General features: G+C 50.3%; 1 protein-coding gene across 1 annotated transcript; it reads right to left on the bottom strand.

Annotated features, from left to right (window-relative positions):
- Positions 1 to 93: 93 nt before the first annotated feature.
- On the bottom strand, positions 94 to 19,897 carry CEACAM20 (CEA cell adhesion molecule 20). The gene is made up of 12 exons (XM_090260654.1): positions 19,846 to 19,897; positions 17,073 to 17,150; positions 16,246 to 16,524; positions 15,519 to 15,797; positions 13,871 to 14,149; positions 12,020 to 12,298; positions 9,665 to 9,779; positions 8,590 to 8,675; positions 7,757 to 7,818; positions 7,364 to 7,399; positions 6,786 to 6,908; positions 94 to 1,167 (listed from the first exon to the last, which is right to left on the bottom strand). The coding sequence occupies exons 1-12, from the start codon at positions 19,895 to 19,897 to the stop codon at positions 1,114 to 1,116; spliced, it is 1,722 nt and encodes a 573-aa protein (XP_090116780.1). The 3' UTR covers positions 94 to 1,113.
- Between the last annotated feature and the right edge of the window lie 3,137 nt (positions 19,898 to 23,034).

Here is a 23,034-nt window from a genome sequence, read left to right as displayed (position 1 = left end):
AATAAATACTTGTTTGTTTTGAATAAATAAAGGTTCTTGGTTCTACGTTAAACACTTTTAACAGCCAACACCTTATTAACCAGCCCAGTCACAGTAAGGAAATTGTGATATTTATTTCCTCCCCACCAGGGAGGAAACAGAAAATTAGAGCCCTGTATGAAAATATGGTATTTTTAAGTTTCTTTAAATGCTTCCAAAACACTCCTATAGTTTTCCTTACATAAATTCTGACCTTTAACAACAACAAAAAACACTGTTATTTGAAATGTCTTATAACTTTGTTGTTGTTTTTATAAGAAATATTTATTTTGCCCTGGCCACATGGTTCAGTTGCTTGGAGTGTCGTTTAGTGCAGCAAAGGGTTGCCGGTTCAATTCTTGGTCAGGGCACAGGCGTAGGTTGTGGTTTCCATCCCTGGTTGGAGTGTGTATGGGAGGCAACCAACTGATCTCTCACATCAATGTTTCTCTTTTTTTTCTCTCTCTCTTTTTCTCTCCCTCTCTCTCTCTCCTTTCCTCTCCCTCTCTAAAAATCAATGGAAACATGTCCTCGGATAAGGATTTTTTTTTTTAAAGAAAAGTATTTATTTTGTATCTGGTTAACCTGAAATGTTATGAATTTTTATAGTATTCCATTTTATCCTCTTAGCTTTTCTAGTGAGACAATCACCTACAGGTAGTAATTTCATCTCTTCAGTATTTTAAACCAGATAGCCCCTTTCGTGTTGGATTGCATTGGCTACTATTTTCAAAACGATGTTAAAAGCCTGAGATCTCTGGCTGGCTCACACTTCTCCCTGAATGCTGAGTCCATTCACAGTGTGTGCCTGTTCTTATGATGCAACTATGGCTACTCCAGCTATGGAGTCTCAGACCTTGGCCCTGTAATTCTAGGTTACTTTTCCCCTGATTCTGTTGCTTTTAAGGAAATATGAGTCAAAGCCTAAGATTTGGTGGGATCTAAGGTCCAGAGCCTGAATAACACATTGAAACTGACTGTTACAAAGTCTACCAAGAGAGTGGCTGGAATATAATAAGTACCCAATAGATGTAATTGAATATATGGCCAAGCATGATTTCTTTAGGACTTCTGAAGAGAGGATCTCTGCTTCCATTAGGCTGAGGGCTTAATTCGGCAGTAAATGCTGCATTCTCGATTCACAAGCACCTGTTACACAAGGAGAAAGGGTGAGTTCCATCTTCTGGGTGAGTCCTCCTTCTCTACTTGCTGTCACCCAGGACCCCAGCACCCTGGCACTCTCCTTCCCCATTGTTGAAAATTCCAAATAACTTCCTCCTTTCTTATTGCACTTCAGTCACACTGGCACCTCGCTAATCCTGGAATGGCCCATATATTTCCCCACTGTGGGGGACAGATGCTAAGGTGGCACCCACAATCCCCATATCCTGGTATTCATGCCTTTGTGTTATCCCTCTTCCCTTGAGGGAAAGACCCTGACTTGCATCTAACCAGTAGAATATGACAAAGATGACCTGAAGTACAAGACTGTATGCATGTGATTCTGTTATGTAAGATTGTGACTTCTGTCTTGGCTTTGAAGTAGTTTTGTGAGCTGCCTGTGGAAAGGCCCACATGGCAAAGGAGTGAGAATGGCCTCCAGCTGACAGCCAATAAGAAACCAAAGCCCTCAGATGACAACCTGTAAGGAACTGAATGCTGCCAATAAACACATAAGCTTGGGTGGAAGAGGATCCTTCCCTGAGTCAAGCCCTGGATAAGACCTGAGTTTTGGCTAACACCTTGATTACAACCTTGCAGAAGATCAATATGAGCAATGCCTGGACTCCTGATCCACAGAAACTGAAATAGTAAATGAATGTTGCTTTAATTTAGTAAGTTTGTGGTAATTCATTATGCACAACAGATCACTAATACACCCGCCTCAGGGCCTTTTAACTTGATGCCCCTCAACTTGGAATGTCCCAGATCTCTGCATGGCTCACTCCTACTCGTTCGTTACTCTAGAATGTAGCGTATGCTGAGTTGACTGACCTAACACCCTGACATGCTTCTGTGAAGAGCCTGGGAAGAAAATCACCTCACTTTCTCAGCCTTCCTTGCAACATGGACTACCAGGTGTCAGCATTTATGCCTTTTATCTATAAAAGGAAGTTTGGTGGGTGAGATTTCCAGGAAGAACTTTTTGCTCTACCAATAAATGGGAACAAACATATCTCCAGATCCTGGTAAAGAGAGAGGCCAAGGGGACTAGGTTTATAGCAGTTCATAGCTGATTGGAAAACTGACCAACCTAAACACAATCCATGCAATAGCCTGAGCCAGTCTGATTCTTCTCTGGAAAATTTGAACCTAGAAACCTTAAAGTAGCAGAGGGTGTTTTATATAATCTGAAGTTATAGAAGAATAGTGACCAGGAAAGTCACCTAAGAGTTCAATCTGGACTAAGAAAAATGGAACAAATTCATAGATCAGCAAAAATGATCAATCAGATGATTTCCAGCCAAAATGTAGTCTTAGGCAGACACGCTGCATCTCCCTCCACAACTAAGAAGGAGCACAACTACATCAAAACTAGAGACGAAGTTCCAGAAAATTGAGCTGCATGGAATTCCAACAAACAAAGATATGAAGGAGAAATACTCATCCAGAGAAGTAGGAGGGGCGAAGCCAGAGTGGAGAGGATGCAGTGTGATGGGGACAGCAGCTGAGGCAGTGGCAGGCCAGCAGAAAGCACAGTCACACGTTTTAAAAAGGAGGGACACCTGGGGAGTGTTCCCAGCACCAGACCAGACCACACAGCTCACAGTTCCAGCACCAGGGAAAATAAAGCCTCATTGCTTCTGACTGTGCAAACCACTGGGGGTTGGGGCAGAGGAAGAAAATGCTGGTCTCTCAGCAGAGTCCACTTGTTTAAATGGCCTCCACGGTCCTAGAACATCCACAGACCCACCCACTCTGGGAATGACAGCCAGGGCAACAACAGCTAGAGTGGCACCAATCCCATATGGAAGTGGAAGAAGTGTCTGGAAAAGGGGCGAGTGCTGAGAAAGTGGCATTGTTCCCTCTCAGACCCCTCCACCCCCAAGTACCACAACACGGTGAAATGGATCACCCATACTGACGAATACCTAAGGCTCGGCCTCTTACAACATAACAGGTGCAACAGTTCTACCGAAGACACAGAGGCAAACAAACATGGAAGCCTGTCAAGATGAGGAGACAGAGAGGTATGGCCCAAAAGAGAGAATGAATCAAGGTTCCAGTGGGAGAACTAAGTGAGGAGGAGATAGCCAACCTAACAGATGAAGAGATAGCCAACCTAACAGATGCAGGGTTCAAAACACTGGTGATAAAGATGTTCACAGGCTTGACAGATATGCTTAAGTACAACAAACGCATAAGGGAAGAAGTGAATGCTATACTAAATGAAACAAACAAACAAAAAAATCCACACAAAACCAATGGTGAAGCAAAGGAGGAAGAAAAAAACAGTCATCCAGTACAGAATGAGGAAACAAGAATCAAAAAAAATGAGGAGAGGCTTAGGAACCTCTGGGACAACTTTAAACATACCAACATCAGAATCATAGGGGTGCCAGAAGGAGAAAAGGAAGATCAGGAAATTGAAAGCTTAAGTGAAAAATAATGAAGAAAAGCTTCCAAAATTTGGCAAAGGAAATAGACATACAAGTCCAGGAAGCACAGAGAGTCCCACACAAGCTAGACCCAAGGAGGACCACACCAAGACACATCATAATTAAAACGCCAAAGGTTCAAGATAAAGAGAATCTTAAAAGCAGCAAGAAGAAAGCAGAGAGTTACCTACAAAGGAGTGCCTATAAGACTATAGCTGATTTCTCAAGAGAAACTTTGCAGACAAGATGGGACTGGCAAGAAGTATTCAAAGTGATGAAAAGCAAGGACCTACAACCAAGATCACTCTATCCAGCAAAGCTATCATTTAGAATGGAAGGGCAGATAAAGTGCTTCCCAGACCAGGTAAAACTAAAGGAGAGTTCATTATCACCAAGCCATTATTGTATGAAATGTCAAAGGGACTTATTTAAGAAAAAGAAGATCAAAACTATGAACACTAAAATTACAACAAACTCACAGCTATCAACAACTAAATCTAAAAAATAAAAACAAAATCCAACTAAGTAAACAACCAGAATAGGAACAGAATCATAGGTATGGGGACCATTTGGAGAGTTATAAGCTGGGAGGGGGAAGGGGGAGAAATGGGGAAATGGTGCAGGGATTAAGAAGCATAATTGGTTGGTACAAAATAGACGGGAGGAAGTTAAGAATAATATAGAAAAGGGTGAAGCCAAATAACTTATATGCACGACCCGTGGACATGAACTAAGGGGGGTGGGATTGCTGGAGGGGAGGAGGGTACTGGGCAGAGGGGAGCAAAGGGAAAATATTGGGACAACTGTAACAGCATAATCAATAAAATATACTTTAAAAAATGAGCAATCACACAAGAGAAAAATTTTCCTAATAACAGTCCAGTCCCCATGTGGCCCACAAGTAATTTCTGAAATTGAATTATCTGAGATTCCCCAGTGTTCTTCCAATTACTCCCCATTTTATCTGAACTACTTTCAGAGGGTTTGCCTTGTAAAAAATCCCTAATTTAGCCTTGGCCAGGTGACTCAGTTGGTTGGAGCATCATCCCATACACAAAAAGGTTGTGGGTTCCATTCCTGGTCAGGGCACATACCTAGGTTGCAGGTTTAATCCTTGGTCAGGGCATATATGGGAGGCAACTGATTGAGGTTTCTCGTTCACATCAAATTCTCTCTCTCTCTCTCTCTCTCTCTCTCTCTCTCTCTCTCTCTCTCTCTCTCTCTCTCTCTCTCTTTCTTTCTAATATCAATAAACATATTCTCAGGTGAGGATTTTCACATCTTTCAAGAATGGTTCATCTGTTATCTGGTCTAAAGTCTGCTACCCTCAAATAGCCTCCAAGGTAACTGGCCTGCCCTCTGGAACAACAGGGAACATATCTATCCCTCTACCCAAAGCCAGCCTTCAGACAGTGAAATATTACAACTCTATGTCCCTAAAGTCTCTCTTTTCCAAACCTAACAAAACATTGTCGATGAGGCAGGGATTTGGCCTCCCTCTTCTGCCTCCTCGAAGTTGATTAGTGACTGCTTCCCTTAGAGCATAGGGTCTAAAGTCCATTCTGGACCTGGAGTAATCTGGCTAGTTCCAGTGACAGGTGTTATCAGTCAAGTTCTCTGAAGTGATTTCACTTGCCCTTAGAATGAGGAAGCCATCACCCAAGTTAGCTGAACTTGCTATGGGAGGCTCTGCTTATGCCTGGATGAGCCAATAGTTTTCTTCCTTTTGGGGGATGATATGGATTGTACTTCTCTTTTTTATTTGGCGACCAGGAAACTCAAAGACAAATGAAAAGTACAGGGACAGATACTCTGTAGGTCCAGCATATTTTTACATTTTATCTGTATCTTCCTACTATTATTAAAAATATTTTTTCTGATTGTGATTCCTATTTCTGACTTAGCACCATTTTATAGTGTGGTATGTAAGCTTGCTGCGAAGTGCCTCAAATCCCCCGTGGGAGAAATGTCAGGAAGTAAATATCATGAGAGAAATGAAGGATCAGAAAAAAAGGAAATGCGTTAAAAAGGAATAGTTAGCAGCGCAGCCGACAGGGATAGGAAAGGCATGAGTGAAATCAAGAGAAATGGGACAGCAAAGAGTGCAATGGCAACAAAAGGCAGGGGATGGGGTGGGGTAAGTGGCATAGTGTCCCAAGAAATACGGAAGAAAGGAATGGAATGGAAAGGAAAATTGTAGTGGGAAAGAGTAAAGTCAGAAAAAATGACGTGGAAAGAAGAGGAATGAAACGAAGTGCAGGATCAGAACAGAACTGAATGGAAAGGAGCGGAAAGCGAATGAATTTAAGGAAAAGGATGGAACAGAAAGCAGTGAAGTGACAAAGTGAGGAAGGGGGTGGAGAGGAAATGACAAGAAAGTAATACAATGAAGGGAAACTGTGGGAATTAAAGGATGGAAGAGAAGCCATGACATTGAAGAGTGAAAAGAGAGGGAATGGAATGCTGCGGACCCTAAAATAATGAAATGGAATTGAATGAAACTGATGCAACTGAAGTGGAAGGGAATGAAAAGACTTGAAAGTAGGAAATGAAGGGGGACGTATGGAACGGAAGGTGATGAAGACAAGTGGAATGGCGTGCAGTGGAAGAGACTCGGAGGAGCAGGGGGAAATGAAAAGAATGGAGTGGGATGGGATGGAATGGAATGGAACATAATCAAGTGAATGGGTAGAGAGGAAAAAAGAAGAATAAACAGAAGGGAGCAGCATGGAGGACAATGGGAAACAGCAAAACGGAATTGAATGGAAGGGGAAGGAACGGGGACCAGGAAATTAGGGAAGAGAAAGAAAGAAATGGAAAGGAAAGGAAGCGAATGGAAAAGAAATCTATGGAATGGGAAGAAACAGAATGCAGTGGGATGAAATGAATGCCGATCGAACGGAAATTAGTGTAAATAGGGACTCGGACTAGAGAGGAACTGAGTGCTAAGAAGCAGAGCGGATGGGCTGGATTAAATATATGGATGGAAAGGAGGAATGGATGGAGGACAAGAATGGCAAGGAAGTAAAGTAATGGGACGAAAATGGGTGACACAGAGTTGAAAAGGCTTTTAAAGGGAAATTATCTCGATAGTTTATTTCACAGATTCTTTAGCAAGGAGGAAAAAGCTCTCAATCTCTCCAAAGACTCTGTGAGACATAAAAATACCTCGTAGGTTGACTCTGTGTTTCCTTGTGGTGGAGTGGAGCCCAATGGATGCAACTTGGGTTTGGGCAATGGCTTCCTGGGGCCGGGATAATAGTCCTCAGGGGCTGCACAAGGCAGCTTCTTCTGCAAGTGAACCCAGAGACTGATTAGGGTCCACAGGCACAGACTGCCTTAGGATCACAGCGTCTGGGAAGTACCAGTTTGCGCTTTCCACTTTCTTCCCATCCCTGGCCCTGCAATGCACAATAAAGTTTAGGAAAGCCCTGGCTGGTGTGGCTCAGTGGATTGAGCACTGGCCTGTGAACTAAAGGGTCACTGGTTCGATTCCCAGTCAGGGCACAAGCCTGGGTTGTGGGCCAAGTCCTAGGTTGGGGGCGCACAAGAGGCAATCACACGGATGTTTCTCTTCCTCTCTTTCTTCCTCCCTTCCCCTCTCTCTAAAAATAAATACTTATAAAAAAATCTTAAAAAAAAAAAGAAATTTAGGCAAGATGGTTCCTCCTACTTGTCAAATCTAAAATTCTAGGATTGTATTTCCTCTGCAGCTTTTAAAATCAAATCCAGCAGAGTTAATATACCTCATAGAACTTCTCTGGGGGCTCTGGAGGCAGCATCTGGGGACAGAAAAAGAAATAAAGAGGTCATGGGGCTTGGGATTGGAGCCACAACAGAAATTCTCAGAAATGGCATTAGCCTCAGAAGCAGTGACGTCCCTTCTGATTCCCAGAGTGGCCCAAGGTTAGGCATTGTCACGCTGGAGAACAGGAGCACAAGGAGAGGAGCTGGAAAAGCCAGGAGGGTCTTGGGATCCCCAGAGGAGACAGAGGACAAAATGCAGGGACCCAAGCTGGCCCTGGGGTCCTCAAGAGAACATGCCCGATCCCCCTACCCTCAAGAAATGGGACTGGAATAGCAGGGGAAGAGCCAGACAGTCAGGGGAGCAGGGAGGGTCCCTTTGGAGCATCACCCACCTTTTTGACTGCGACCTGACCCTGAAGTTTAGGTATATTTTCATACACAGGCCTTGGCCAGTCTAGAGAAAACAAATGCCAGCACAGGGCTGGAGTTAGGAAGAGATCTTGGGGGGGAAGGGCTGTTTCTCCAGGTCACTGCTATTCTCAGGAAGGAGGTGACGGAAACCTTCCTTCTTTTCTCCCAGGATTCCTCATCCCATCTCCAAAAAGCTTGACCTGGGATGTCCCAGACAACTAGTTCTAAGTCAGAGAAGGCTGCTTGATGAAACAGATGAGGACAGAAATCTAAGACCTAGCCTCAGCTGTACAAGTGGGTCCCCAGTCGCATGGGTTTGTCCTAATTGAGCCATTTTGGGAGTCTCTAGAGGACTTCTATCTGGTGAGGCCCATCCTTCTAGCGTCCTGGGCCAGAGATGGCAAAGGTGTTTCACTTTGCCTTTGGTCAGTTCCCACCCATCAGTAGAGGTGCTTGGGCCGCTGTGTTAAGATAGATTATAAGCCTGGTTTGGATTCAGCAGGGAGAAGTGTTGTGATTGATTCTCTCTGTCTACAGCAATCAATTACCAAGGCTTTCTGACAGTGAGGGAGGAGAGGTGCACAGCAGGATGCCCTGTGTTTGCTGTGGCTGTTGGAGCAGGCAGAGCTCCTCAGAGTTCTTGACTCCAATCTCACCCATCTTCCAGAGGGGCACACTGAGGCTCAGAGAGAGCAGGGCCTGCCCATGATCGCATGGTGACCTGGCGGCCAAGCTGGGAGCAGGTGGGATCCCAGCACCAGCCCCTTCCCCAGCCCTCACCACTGCCCTGGACATCAGCTACGAAGCCACTTACCGGAACTAGGCTGGGCAGCATGCTCCTCCTCGGAGGTGGGTGTGGTGACCTTATGGATGGGGTCCTCTGCTGTTTTCCTTGAGCGCCTGAAACCCCAAAGCTCTCACACTTCTGTGCATCTAGTCCTCCCCACCTCCACGGGCTCCGCCCATACTGTACATCCATTCTTAGGCAATGCCACAAATCCTCTGAAGTCCCCATGTGCCACAGACACAGCTCAGCACCATGGTCAGCAACCGCCTCCTCCCCCGCGGACCCCCCAACCCCCCACTGCAGGGCAAGCTCCCCCCCACACACACACCGCAGGGCAGGCCCCCCTACACACACACTGCAGGGCAGGCCCCCCACACACACACACTGCAGGGCAGGCCCCCCCCCCCACTGCAGGGCAGGCCCCCCCCACACACACACTGCAGGGCAGGCCCCCCACACACACACACTGCAGGGCAGGCCCCCCACACACACACACTGCAGGGCAGGCCCCCCACACACACACACTGCAGGGCAGGCCCCCCCCCACACACACTGCAGGGCAGGCCCCCCCCACACACACACCGCAGGGCAGGGCCCCCCCCACACACACACTGCAGGGCAGGCCCCCGCCACACACACACTGCAGGGCAGGCCCCCCCCCACACACACTGCAGGGCAGGGCCCCCCCACACACACACTGCAGGGCAGGCCCCCCCCCACACACTCTGCAGGGCAGGCCCCCCACACACACACACTCTGCAGGGCAGGCCCTCCCCCCCCCCCCACACTGCAGGGCAGGCCCCCACCATACAAACACACACTGCAGGGCCGACCCCTCCCACACATACCGCAGTGCAGCCCCCCCACACACACCACAGGGCAGGCCCCCCCCACACACACCGCAGGGCAGGGCCCCCCACACACACACCGCAGGGCAGGCCCCCCACACACACACACACACCGCAGGGCAGGCCCCCCACACACACCACAGGGCAGGCCCCCCCCCCACACACACACACTGCAGGGCAGGGCCCCACACACACACACACACCGCAGGGCAGGCCCCCTGAGAGCCACACCCCAACCCTATTCCCTACTTTACCATCTGGTATTTCTGATGTAGAAGAAGAAGCCCAGCCCTATGGACAGCAGGACAGCAGCCAGGATCCCCATGGCAATGCCAGCAATGGACCCTGCAGACAGCGGCGCCTGGGGACCTGGGCCAGGAGAGAGAATCAGGCAGGACGTGGCCTGTCACACTCGCGTCCCTGCTCCCAGCCCCGTTCCCAAGCCTGTGGCTCTATCTCCACTTCATTTGGTGAACACTGGTTTTCCAGTCACTGAGAGGCAAGATTTTGTGGTAGTGATAGCCTCATTTCTGGAGTCAGAGCCTAGGTTCACAGCTGTGTGACCTTGACCATGCGCTCAACGTCTCTGCTTCAGTTGTCTTTTCTGTAAAACGGGATAATAGGGCCTACTTCACGCGGTTGTGTTGGTGTGATGATGATACAGCTTAGGATGATGGATCAAATATGGCTTTCACAGGAAGGGGCTTTGATGACCAGAAACCTGGCTTTCCCCTGAGTCCCCTTTCGCTCTCTGGGGCCCTGTGACCAAGGACAAATGACTTCCCTTTCAAGTCTTATTTCTTCATCTGCAAAGTGAGGGAAATGGTACCCACTGCACAGAGCTGTTGTCAAGATGAAATGAGATTATGAATGTCAATGCCAGGCACACGGTCAGTGATTGATTAATAAACGGCAGTTGTTATCATTAATATGGGCCTGCTGTTTGCTCATCCTGCTTCTGCCCAGAACCTTTCTCAAAGGGGTGAAGTTCAGCCATAGGGATTGAGAAGGCAGCCAATAGGGTCGGGCATGAGGCAGAGGCTCTGCACTGGAGGAGCAGGAGGGGTTTCCTGGATGCCTGAGCGGTTCTTGGTTTCATTCACTGAGCCTCCATTCCTTTCTATGTCAAAGGAGCATAGCAATTCATAACCCTATCGGATTTTAAGAGATGAAATGAGATCACACGGAAAAGTATCAGCATAGTGCCTGGCCCTTAGTGGGGGCTTGATAAAAGGTGATGATCGTGATGATGATGATGATGCTGCTGCTGCTGATGATGACAGAAACTTACATCCACCAAGCTCAAAGCTCTAAAAGCCTTTCTTACAAGATCTCTTTCAAATCCTACACTCCTGTGAGCATCAAGTGAACTCACTGCTTCCTCCTCTCAGTCTGTGTTTCTCCATCCATCAAATGGTCCTAACAAGACCAGAGGGTTGTTCTGAAGATTAAATTAGGTAATTTGGGGAGCTGCATGGGGTCTTCTGCTTCATGGACAACTAAGAACATTGCTCTTGAGGCAGCCAGCCTGGTTTCCAACCCTAGGGATAGGGCTGGAGTCTCTAGTTCTCAATCAAGATACAGGCCCACCTCGTAGCTGGCAGGCAGAGATACCCAAGAAATGTTTGTGGATATTAAACATAGAAAGACTTGCTTCAGGTATGTGGTGCAAACTCAATAAAAAATAATTTTATTTGTTTAACAAATGCCATATGTCAGGCATATACATACATGTAATTTTATATATATGTGTGTATATATATACATATGTGTGTGTGTATATATATATATAATTACTATGTTTCTTTTACAGAAAAGGGATCAGAAGCCCAGAGAGGTTAAGTAGCATGCCCAAGGTCACACAGCTTGTAAGCACTGGAGCCAGATGTGAGCCCTGGCTAATAGTGACACTGTGTTGTCTGCTCAAGATGCCGAGACAGAAATACAAGGACTTGCTCTGGCTCGTGTGGCTCAGCGGACTGAGTGCCAGCCTGTGAACTGAAGGGCTGCCAGTTTGATTCTGAGTCAGAGCACATGCCTGGGTTGCAGGCCAGGTTCCCAGTTGGGGGTGTGTGAGAGGCAACCAATCGATGCATCTCTCACACACTGATGTTTCTCTCCCTCTCTTTCTTTCTCCCTTCCCCCTCTCTAAATATAAATAAATAAACTATTAAAAAATAAAATGACAACAAACTATAAAAAATAAAATAAAATAATAAAAATTAAAATGGTGACTTGATTTATTTTTTAAAAAAGGAAAGAAAGAAATACAGGGACTGGCTGCCAGTCACACCCAGTTGCTATTAATGTAATTCCTGGTTCCCCTACCCGCTCGCTCCTTCTCTCCCTGGCTCATTGTACTTCTAGACAGCTATGAAAGGCAGGCATCATGTACCCTATTTCCAGGCAGGGAAACTGAGGATCAGAGCAGCTTCAGAGGTTTCCAGAACATGCAGCTAGGAAGTAGAGGTTCTAGGGCCTGAACATTCAAGGTGGGATTGAACAGCTCTGGAGTGGCAACCTGCGCACACAGTACACTCATTTCTACACCGTGAGGCCAGGAAAAGCCAGTTGTACCCCAGGAGGAGGTATACACCTGAAGGACTCACCTTCCACTATGACCAGGACCGAGGCGGAGCAGGCCAGGCGGGTCTGAAGGTTGAGAGCTGTGCAGTTGTAGGTGCCCTGGTGTTCCCAGGTCAGAGCCTCGATGACCAGCTTCTCCCCCTCATGCACAATAGTGGAGTGTTCAAGGATCCAGCTGTACACAGCATCTGGCTGGGACTGGGCCCGACACTGCAAGGTCAGGTTGGAGTTGAGCTCCATCTTGACATGGCTGACCACTCCGGACTCCGACCCCCTGGTGATGTTCACGTGGTCAGGGCCATCTGTGTGCAAAACCAAACATGTGCCCAGCCTCCACTGGCAAATGATCCTATTCTGCCCCGTTTACTTCCACATTGGAAGTTTTGTCTTTTCTTCCTTCTTTTTAAAAAAAAATCTTCACCCAGGGATATACTTATTGATTTTAGAGAGAGAGGGAAGGAGGGGGGAGAGGAGAAAGGTGTCGTATTTAACCCTTTGTCTATATCCCCCTGCTACATAACAGGTAGAAAAGTGGACCCCTGCTTCCTCTCCCTGCGTGACCTCTTCCCCCCAAACTTCTCCACCTCAGCTCATGGTTTCTACAGCCTTTGAGTAGCTCAGGCAAAAAACCTTGGGCTTGTTCTTGACTGCTCTCTTTCTCTTCTGTGTTATGTCAACCAGCAGCAAATCCTGTGAGTCTGACATTCCAAATAGATCCCCAGTCCCACCACTTCACATCACCCACCGGGGCCACCGTGGCCCAGCCCCATCTCTTGTTGGACAATTGTACTCTGTCACCACGAGAGGGCGCTGTGCAGACCTCCAAGTGCCGGAGTTTAATTAACCAAAGGTCCAGCTGTTGTGCCCTGAAATCTACTCCCGGCCCTCCTGTGGGCTGCACCTTGCCAATACCTGAGTGTGTTGGAGAAACTGAGGCAGGCCCCTTCCTGGCAGACATGGGACTCCTGACAGCCCTGGCAACGTTCCTTAGACTACACGGCGGTCTACACGCTTCCACCCAGTCCTCCCCGCGTTCCCTCTCACTTGGGGTCGGGCTTGCATCTCAGCCCATGGCCGTCCCAGTCTTCCTGGCTCCCTCTCTACTTTTCCTCACAGGAGCATCACCCCCAATAAAATCCTTGCGTGTATAATCCAACTTAATCCCACCGTGGGGGCTGCCTTTCCAAGGACCCGGACAAACACCACTTCCTACAACCTCTGCCCTCCCCTGCTTCCGCCCAGTAGACAAGGGCCAGGGAGACCTATGAAACTTCACTGTCCTACCCCTCCACTGCGCAGGGCCTCTGTGGCTCCGGTGCCCTCATCATGGCCCACAGCGCCCTGCGTGATCTGCCTCGACCCTGTTACCTCCCGACCTCTCCTGTTCCACTCTCCCCCTGATTCATCTCTCTGGTCACCTGGGCCTCGTTGGGGCCCTCTGACAGGCCATGCACAGTCTTTCCCCCACCCCCCACCCCCCACCTCTCAGAACTCTCTTCCCTTAGCTGCCTGCATGGCTCACACCCTGCCTCCTCCAGCTGTGCACCAAGGCCACCTCCTCTAAGAGGCCTTCACTGACCACCCCAGCTAAGACTGCAACATCTTCCCCCTCCCAGCCACCCCTGTTGCTGCCTCATGGTCCTCCTTGGCCTTAGCCCCATTGGACATACATGTATCTTCCTTGCTTAGGGTTTATGGTCTGCCCCCCCCCCTTACAACATGAGCTCCATAAGGGCAGGGGCTTTGTCTTGTTCGTGCCCAGATGTGCCTGGCACAGAGCAGGCACCCAGTAATTGTGCAATGATTGGCCACAGGAAGAACTAAAAGCGAGGGAGGAAGGGAGTAGGAGAAGGTCCAGGCTCGGGGGGACTCACAGTGGATGGTCAGCCTGAGGGGGTCACTTCGGGTCCAGTTGCCCCCGAGCCAGACCTCACACTCATAGGGCCCTGTGTCGTCCCGCCGGAGGCGGTGGATGACCAGGGTCCTATTGTTGTCTGTCAGCACCAGGTGCGTGCTGGGTAGGAGGGGCTGGCCCCTCAGTAACCACTGGACTGGGGCGCTCTCATTGGTGGTCTGGCAGGTCAGGGGCACATTGTTGGCATTCTCCACAAGGTTCAGGCTTGGGGTCACAATGTGAGGCTTAGGCAGGCTTTCTGAAAACACACAGACACAGAGGATAAGGTTCAGGGCCCCTTCCCCAGTCTCCTGCCCAGGCCAGGCCCACAGGGCTCTCCAAGGATGGATGTGTATGTGCTGTGAGTGATGTGTGCACATCATACGTATGTGCTTTGCATATGACTATATTGTGTGGGTGGTATGTGTAAGTCTCTCGTGTATGAGTGTGTATTGTGTGGTGACAATTATGTGAACACATTATGGGTTTTGTGTGTATGGAGTATGTGGATGAATTTTATGTGTGAGTTTGTGTCTATTGTATGTGTGTGTGTGGTGTGTGTGTTTTGTGACTGTGAGGTATGGGTGCTGTACACAGGCATGTGTGCGTGACTGCATGTGTACGTCTACATATTTGTTTCTGTATGTGAGTGCATGTTGTGCCTGTGGTATTGTATGTGCTATGTGTGTGTCATGTGGTATAAGTACATGCTTTGTATATGGCTGTGTTGTGTGCATAGTCTGTGGATACACTGAGTGTATATACTTATGTCAACTGTGTGCATGTGCTGAGGGTGTTGAATGTATGATATGTGGTGTTTCCTGTGTTGTATGTGAAAATGTTGAGTGTGACTGGTGTGTTGTGTGTATGTTATCTACAGGGTGGGACAAAAGTAGGTTTACAGTTGTGCGTACAGAAACAGAGTTCATTCTTGTGTTTATTAATTATTACAACTGTAAGCCTATTTTTGTCCCGCCCTGTATTGTGTGTCTATGTTTTTTGAGGGAGTGAGTTTGTGTTTGTGATTTTGTTAGTTGTAGATGTGTTGTATAGGAGATATGTGTGTGTGTGTGTTTTATATATGCCCTGTGTGTTTTATACATGGTACACACATGTGTTAATACATCGTCCATATGTGTGGTGGGGTGTATGTAGTGTGTACATGTGTTGTGTGTTTGCAATGTGTTATGTACGGTATATTGTCTTGTATATGTCCATTGTGTGCATGTTATATGGGTTTTGTGTGTGTCTCGTGTCTGTAGTGTTGTGTGTTACATGTTGTGTAATTTGTGTCTCTTGTGTGTTGTGCACATGTGAGACTGTGTTGTGCACGTGATTATAATCTGTGCGTGGGACTCTGTGTGCATGAACATGTGAGTGTTGTGTTAGTGTTTGTATCTACAGAGAACCAACCCCAACTTCCAGAGAGCCAGATAACGAACGACTCATCGAGGCTGACCAGGTCTTGCGGAAGGTGTGCCAAGGCAGGGGCCGGGCCCTTCCCTGGGGTCGGAACCCTGCTCTGCCACCACCATGTGGGGACTCCTACCTGCTCTGGGTCCTCCTCAGACACTGGGAGCTCTGATTCTTGCAGGAATAAAGGAGATGAGCAGAAAAAAGACACTCACCGAGGACTTGGACTCTAAGAGAAGCTGAGGAGGAGAGCTGGGTGGCACTGTTGGATGCCTCGCACTTGTACATGCCCTCGTGTTCCCTGGACACGGCGTGGATGGTGAGTGTGCTCGTGAGACGCGGGACGGAATCATTGGGGAGAAGCCAGGAGTAGACTGGGGGTGGGTGGGACTGTGCTTCGGCCGAGAAGGTCACGCTGGAGCCCTCTCTCACCTCGCCCACCTCTCCGCTGGGCACCCTGGCATCCACCTTGATTTCAAAGGGGTCAGGACCATCTGGAGGACAAGAGCAATCATAGCAGCAAACAGCAGCGTCGGCACCAGCTCTCCGAGGGGAACTTACATGGCTAATATTAATATTTCTCTTCTCCCCACCCACACTCTGGATCAGTTACAGAGGAGATGCAGGGATCTAGTGGAGATTAAATACCAGCCTTATCCCTGGATAAAATAGGATTGGAAAAGCCTGCCAGCAAGTGCTCTTTCCTTTTTCTGACCCAGGCCAGACTTTGGATCAAACAGGGGAAGGGAAAGGAGCCCAGTTCTAGTTCATGAAATTGGATGCTTCTGGTAGAATCCAAGTAGAGACATCAAACAATTACACATCTGGAGTTCAAGGGTCGACCAGTCTACATTTGGATGGTATTCGAAGCTGTGTGACTGAACGAGATCCCTAAGGAAGCGGGTGTCGGCAAGGGGCTAGGGAGAACGGAAAGGGACTCACAGTTCACAACAAGGTAGATGGGGTCACTGCTCTTGGCCTGGTGGGCTCTCCGGGCTTCGCACTGATAACTCCCGGCGTCCCCCCGCAGGACAGAGATGATGGTGAGCACCTTGCCATCTGGGGACAGCTTCATGCGCTCATGGAGCTCCAGGGGCTGATTGTTGGAGACCCAGTGGATGGCAATGTCGGTGTCCTGGGTGCTACAGGAGAAGGTCACCATGTCCTTCCGCTCTGTGACAGTGCCCTTGCTGACTGAAATGGAGGGCTTGGCCAGAGAGGCTGCACGGGGAGCACCAGAGAGAGGGCAACAGAGGCAGAGACGCAGACATGAAAGACCAAGCAAGACACAGTCACAGAGGGACCCAGAGAGACAGGGATAGATGGGAATCATCAGGAGACCCAGGAGCTCAATGCCTGGGCTGCCATTCTAGATCTACTGTTGCTCATTCTAGGTGTGATCGTGGGCAATTACGTCCCCTCTCCGAGCCTCACGACATGTGGTTGTACAAGTACAGCAGAAGGTCTGGGCCAGGACGATGGCTTGATTAATGTTGGCTCCAAAGAGAATCAAGCCCGTCCCAGGGGTGCCAGCCGGCCTGTCCCACCACAGCTATGACAGCAGTCTGTCTACCTCGTTACCCCTGCCCCCAGTACAACTGATCCGACCGGCTGTTGCCAGACCCTGGCTGGGCCCATCAGATTTATGCTGTTGGGACTTTGGGTGTGGACTGTTGGTGGATGTCTGGGAATTACAGCTTTGCTGTCTGTACCCACATCCATGAATCTGGAGGGTCCAGGGGATCACAAACCCAAGAAATCCTTCTCACTTCGGATGGTGTTGAGCAGGTTGGCATCAAGGGTGAGCTGGGGTGCAGCTGGCAGGCTCCACATGATCAAAAGTGAGGCTGGCAGGGGAGAGAGGAGGCATTCGTGGAGGGAGCGGCATGTTGGGGGGTGTCCGATTATGTTTATCATAAGTGGAGGGAGGTCTGAGGCCAGGGACATGGCTCTCCATCCCAAGAGGCTTGACTCCTACTCGGTACTTACCGGCCGTGTGACTTGCGGCACGTTTTTAGCTTCCCTGAGCCTGTTTTCACAGCTGTGAAATGAGTGTGATCCCACCTGCACCCTGGGGTTGCGGGGCGGTGAGGAACATGGGCTCACTCTGGGGGAGATGTGTGATCAGCCCCCCCATCCCCCCACTTTGCGCACAGAGGGAAAGAGTTGCTCAGAGAGGAAGTCATTTTCTAAGGCCATGTAGTAAGTGGCAGAAGCCCAACTCGAACCTGGCCTGCCAGCTCCTAAAGACTGCACTCCCCACCGGCACCATTCCTCCTGTCGGCCAAGGGATGGGCATGGATCCTCCCCCCGACAAGGGGCCCTTGCTCTGTTCTATCTGGCGGGAGGGATTCACCGGGTACTTCCTCAGACTTGTCCTTGTCAGATTTCCCTTGCATGGCAGCGGAAAGGGGAACAAGATACGGCAGTTTCCAGTTGTCCATCTGGCCGTTCTGCAGTTTTATGGAGATTCAAAGAGACTGTGGCATGGGGGGCAGTGCCCTAAGCTCAGCGGCCACGGTCCTGTGCACCTGACCTGGACACTCCCTCACCCCTCCCAGCAGCCCAATTAACAGAGACTGACAGCCACGCTTTTCTACGCCCCTCGAAAGACCCCAATTTGGCCCCAGCACTGCCCATTCCCAGCTCAGCCGGTGGTTAAGGGCGTGGGCTCTTAATATATTTGGGAGCAAATACTGACTTTGGTGCCGCTGGCTCTGTTATCATGGGCAAGGGGATTTCTCTTTGTGAACCTCAGTTTCTTCAACGGCAAAATGGGGAGAACAGTAGAACTTCGTTCCTCGGGTTGTTGTGAAGCCTGATGAGATATCCAGGGTCACATGCTTAAAACCCTTCATAGGGTTCAGTGGCTATTATTGCTATACTTCCTATGTCTGGGTTTCCTGCCTCCCGTGCCGTTAGAGGTTAAGTCCACAGGCTCAGAGTCTGGCTGCCTGGGTTTGGATCCTAGCTTTGCCATTGGGGAGCAGGGGGGAGACAAGTGGGGTTCTCTGTCTGAGTCTCAGTCTCCCCATTTGTAAAATGGGTTAATAGCACTCCCTGCCACCTCTAACTGTTGTAAAGACAAATGAAAAACATGAGTGAAAGCATCAACGGTGGGCCTCATCCTACCCGTCTGAGGTAGACCTCCCTCTGTGGAAGGCCTTCGCCAAGCCCTTGCCTTCCTGCCTCCTCCCGAGTCCTGCCTTCTCTGTGCCAGGGGGAAGCAAACCTTGCAGAGAAACACACAGCCTCTCTCTCTCTCTCCCCCTCTGCCCCCCCAGGAAGACCCTGGAGCCCCTGCAGCCAGGCTGCATCCTCGCCTGTGTACCCCACACAGAGCAAAGTCATTTCCTTGCCTGCAAACTGCTTTTGTTTTTTAATAAAAATATTGCAGTTTCCCCCTTTTGCCTCCGACACCCACCCCCTGTCCTGATGTTACAGTATTAGTTACATACTAACAAAAAGAAAGGGAGCAAAACCAAAACCGCCAGGTTAACGAGGAAAGGATGGTTTCATAGTCCAAGAAAGATGCTTTACAGTCCCCCAGGGAGTCCGTCCCACTGATGGGAAGGGGCACAGAGGTGCAGAGGAACATCCTCTCACCAGGTGCAGGCGCAGTAGAAGCCAAGATGGAAGCCATAAAGGGGAGGAGACAAACCGGGGAAAGTCTGGGGAGAAGATCCAATCAGACAAGGACGCAGGCCTCGGGAAGGCCAAGGAAGAGACTGGATAGTCTGAAAGAAATCCTACTCTCTTCCAAGCCCAAGGAGACACAGAGGAGCTTCACAGGGCCCCGGTCTCTCTTTTAGGCAGATGTGTGGGCCGGAGCAGCGCGGGGGAGCAGAGACCGTGCCGGGGAAATGACACAGTCTGGGCCCTGCCCTCCTGGTCTTGTTGGACACGGGTGCGGGCCTGTGGCCCCGGAAGCTGGACTTCTCCCAGAGAGACGGAGCTGAACCGCCTGGCTGTAAAAGAGACACCGGGCGTGGTGCGCCCGGGGACAGTGAACGCCATCTACGAGCTGAGTGACCGGAAGGCTCCGCGGAGCGCGGCAGCCTCTCCCAGGGCCTCCTAATAAACCTGGACACCGCTGCTTAAAATCCTCCTCCGCGTGTGTCCTGAAATTCCTTTCCCGCAACGCCAGGGGAGAACCTACTTCCAGACCGGTCTTCCTCAGGTCACACCCATGCGTGACCTGGTCACTCAGGGCTGGCGCATCCTCCCTCTGCCTGTCTCACGTCTGTCTGTCTGTCTGTCTATGTTCCAGCTTTCCCTTCCTCTCTCTAGGTTTCTCTCCCACTCTCTCTCCCTCTCTCTGTCTCTCTCTCCGGTTCTGCGGCTCCAACTCCATCTCTATCTGTCTCTCTCTTTATATATGTCGTTGACCCTGGTCTCTGTCTTCCTTTGTCAATCTCTTTTGTATTTCTTTATTTCTGTCTGTCTCTATTTGTCTCTTTTGTGTACCTGCACACACACACACACACACACACACACACTCACAACCCCTCCACCCCGACCTGCGGGGAGCGGGACACTCACCCGAGAGCAGGATTCCTGCCCAGCGGTGCCCGCATACATCAGGGGGCACCATGGCTCCTGGAACCTGCCGTCAGTGGGCCCCGGCTTGCCCACAGGGACGCGGCGCTGCTCCAGCTCCCTTCCCTCCCCTCCGGCCTGCTGCCAACTCACAGGCGCTTGGAAGACAGCAGGTCCCAGGACAGACAGGGGTGGTGGTGGCAGGGGAGGGACTTTGGCACCATCTCCACCCTCCGCCCCAGGGCGCTCACATTCCTTCTTCTGCGCAGCACCGAGAACAGGAGCCCCAGGAGACCCGGGGTTTCCCCAGGGTGGAAAAGGAAAAAGAAAACCCTGCCCTTTGGCCCTGAGTGCCCTTGCCCAGCTCCCCACCTCTTTGCCAGGCAGGATCCAGGGAGGAGGAAGGGACAACTCAAAAATGATAGAGTTAAAGGGACCAGAAACTGAGATTATGAGGATCAACAGCAGTGATAACGACAATAACAATGGCTCATGGTTTTGACAGCTTCATAAATGAGGCCGGGTGCCAAGTTCCCAACAAGCAGCCTGGAAATAGTCAACGAGCTGAAATGAGGCTTATGATAAGGGCTCCTGGTCATAAAGGAAAGGAGGGAAACACAGAGTGAGCTGGGCCGGGGAGCCCCTGGGTGTGTTTCCGGCCCCGGAGCTGAACTACACCTGACGCCCAGATGCAACTCCAGGGAGGGGCGGTCAGGGCTCCAAACCCTGCAGGCGAGGTCCAGCTCTGTCTTGCTTATCGCTAGGCACCCAGGTCTTTCCATCCCGGCGACCTTCTGTATCTGGCAGCCAGTTGCTCAGCCAGGGTGGTCAGATGTCTGCCTTAGTTTCCCCGTTCCCCTGGCCGAGGAATTTGCCGAGCTTCTCACTAAGCAGCCTCGGCAGTGAGAGCACCGGCGCTCACGGAGGCGAGCTGTTCGCCGCCTCGTGCGCCGCCTCCCACCGGCCTCCTGCGGCTTCTGGCGACGCCAGCCCGGACCGCGTCACACTCCGCGCTCCCTAACCCCGCGGCGCCTGGAAACGAGCCGCATTCAAGGTTTCTGTCATTCGCCTTGTTCTCCGAACGTCAGAGTCGACTGCCCCCGGCCCGGACCCGGGTCCTCCGCTGGGCTCCCCCGAAGACGGCCTCTGCTCGGTTCTGCCCTCCCCCCGGAGCCCCTCCCCACGCTACCCTCTGCCCCGCCCAAGAGAAGGAGCCCCCCCTGCAGTAGACTTCCCAAATCTGCCCCCTTTATGCAGGAACAGGGTTCTTCCTCCCTCAGTCCCTCCCCACTCCCCACCCCCAGCAGCTTCCGTCTTTTTCTGCCCCAGCAAGAGATAGGGACTTTCTGGACCCCTCCCTGTAGCACAACTTCCACTTTGTTTTTAACAGGTGAAGAGAAACCCAGGTCCCTCCCGCCCCCACCCCTCACCTACCAGTCTCAGTCCTGCAGGCTGGCTCTAAGTTGTGTCTTCTTACGCCTGACCCTGACAGACCTCCCGATCCATATCGCTCCCCAATGGCTGCCCCCCATTCCACTCAGCGAAGATTTATTTGGCCCTACTATGTGCCAGCCATTGTTTTAGGGGCTCAGGGCATGCCAGCAAATGAAACACACACACATCTCTGTCCTTAAAGAGATGACATTTTTAAAAAATTTCATCTATCTATTTTTAGAGAGGGGGCGGAAGGGAGAAAGAGAGGGAGAGAAACATCAGTGTGTGGTTGCCTCTTGGTGCCCCCAACTGGGGACCTGGCCTGCAAACCAGGCATGTGCCCTGACTGGGAATCGAACCTGCGACCCCTTGGTTCACAGGCTGGTGCCCAAACCACTGAGCCACACCAGCCAGGGCAAAGAGATGACATTTTATGCAGGGAAGGGAGAGGTGGTGGAGGGACAGACAATAAGCAAGAAACATGATAAATCATGAGTTGTCTATCATGTTAGAAAGTGATGAGTGTCACGGGGGAGAGGGGTTCAAGGTCATAAGCATCATTACAGCTCATTTAGTATTTCCAGAGAGCCGGGCGGGCACACAGGCCGCAAGACTGAGTCGGGGGCCCTGGGTAGACCTCACAGCGCTCTGAGCAAAAACTTAAAGTGAGAGAGTGAAACAGACACATCTGGAGATTCCTGGAAATTGATCCACTTCTGAAAAAAATGGGAGGCAGGGTGCCAAGGAGCCATCCCTGCTTGCTGTGTTTAAGTAACTGTATGAGTTTTTTTTATAAAACTTATTCGCTATCAATTACTGCAAATCTGGCAACACAGATTCATCATCTCGCAGTCCTGCGGGTCAGACGTGCAGGGTGGCTTAGCCGGTTCCTCCGCTGAAGTCGAGGTGTCTCCAGCTGCGTGCTTCCGGAGAGGCTCCGGAGGCCTCTCTGCTGTCTGCCCCTGAGCCCTGCACCTCAGGGGCAGCAGCTCCCCGGGGCTCTCACACTTAGTCTCTCTGGCTTTCCTTCCTGCCGAATCTCTCAGCTCCCCCAGCGGGAGGAAGTTCTGTGTCCTCTGTCTTGAATGACTTTTGTCATATGACTCGGTCCACCCAGATAATCAAGGCTACTCTATATTTTTTATTTTATTTTTTTAATTTTAAAGACAGGGGAAAGGAGGGAGAAAAAGAGGGAGAGAAGCATCAATGTGAGAGAGAAACATCAATCAGTTGCCTCTCACTTGTGCCCTGACTGGGGACCTGGCCCGCAGCCCAGACGTGTGCCCTGACCGGGAATCCAACCAGAGACCTTTGGCTTTGCAGGACGACACCCAACCAACTGAGCCATGCTGGCCAGGGCTCTCCTTATCTTGAAGTCTATAACCTTAATTACATATGGAAAATCTATGTAATGTAATGTGTTCACGTCAGAACATAGAGGCAGCTAGAATGCACACCTGGACTTTTGGTGTATGCTAATCAACCTGGCCCTGGCTGGGACTTTCAGAGGATAAGCTGATGGACCTAGCCAGTTCCCACAGGATATGTTCATGGATTTAGGGGTAGGGAGGAAGGAATGAGATGCAAATGACCTACTGAATATGTTGATAAACAAACTCACTCTCACTGAAATGTGTGGTTGACAAGGATAGAAAAGGTGCCTGCAGAAGTCGAGACAGGCGATTTCTATGGGCCCACGTGGAGGACCGGGAGTCTCCACTCCCCCTCCCCTTGCTCCTACGAGCCCTCGAGTCGGTC

This window comes from Furipterus horrens, unplaced genomic scaffold (genome assembly GCF_987537825.1).
Source record: "Furipterus horrens unplaced genomic scaffold, mFurHor1.1.pri manual_scaffold_13, whole genome shotgun sequence".
NCBI classification, from domain to species: Eukaryota; Metazoa; Chordata; class Mammalia; order Chiroptera; family Furipteridae; genus Furipterus; species Furipterus horrens.
Note: the sequence above shows the minus strand (reverse complement) of the source record. Positions and strands in the feature narration are given on the sequence as shown.

Coding starts and splice junctions, on each gene's coding strand:
- CEACAM20 (XM_090260654.1), bottom strand. CDS start 19,897: ATGGTGCCCCCTGATGTATGCGGGCACCGCTGGGCAGGAATCCTGCTC. Junction 12,299..13,870: donor CCTCAGGCTGACCATCCACT/GTGAGTCCCCCC, acceptor TTTTGCACACAG/ATGGCCCTGACCACGTGAAC. Junction 6,909..7,363: donor CCCCAGAGAAGTTCTATGAG/GTATATTAACTC, acceptor GTTCACTTGCAG/AAGAAGCTGCCTTGTGCAGC.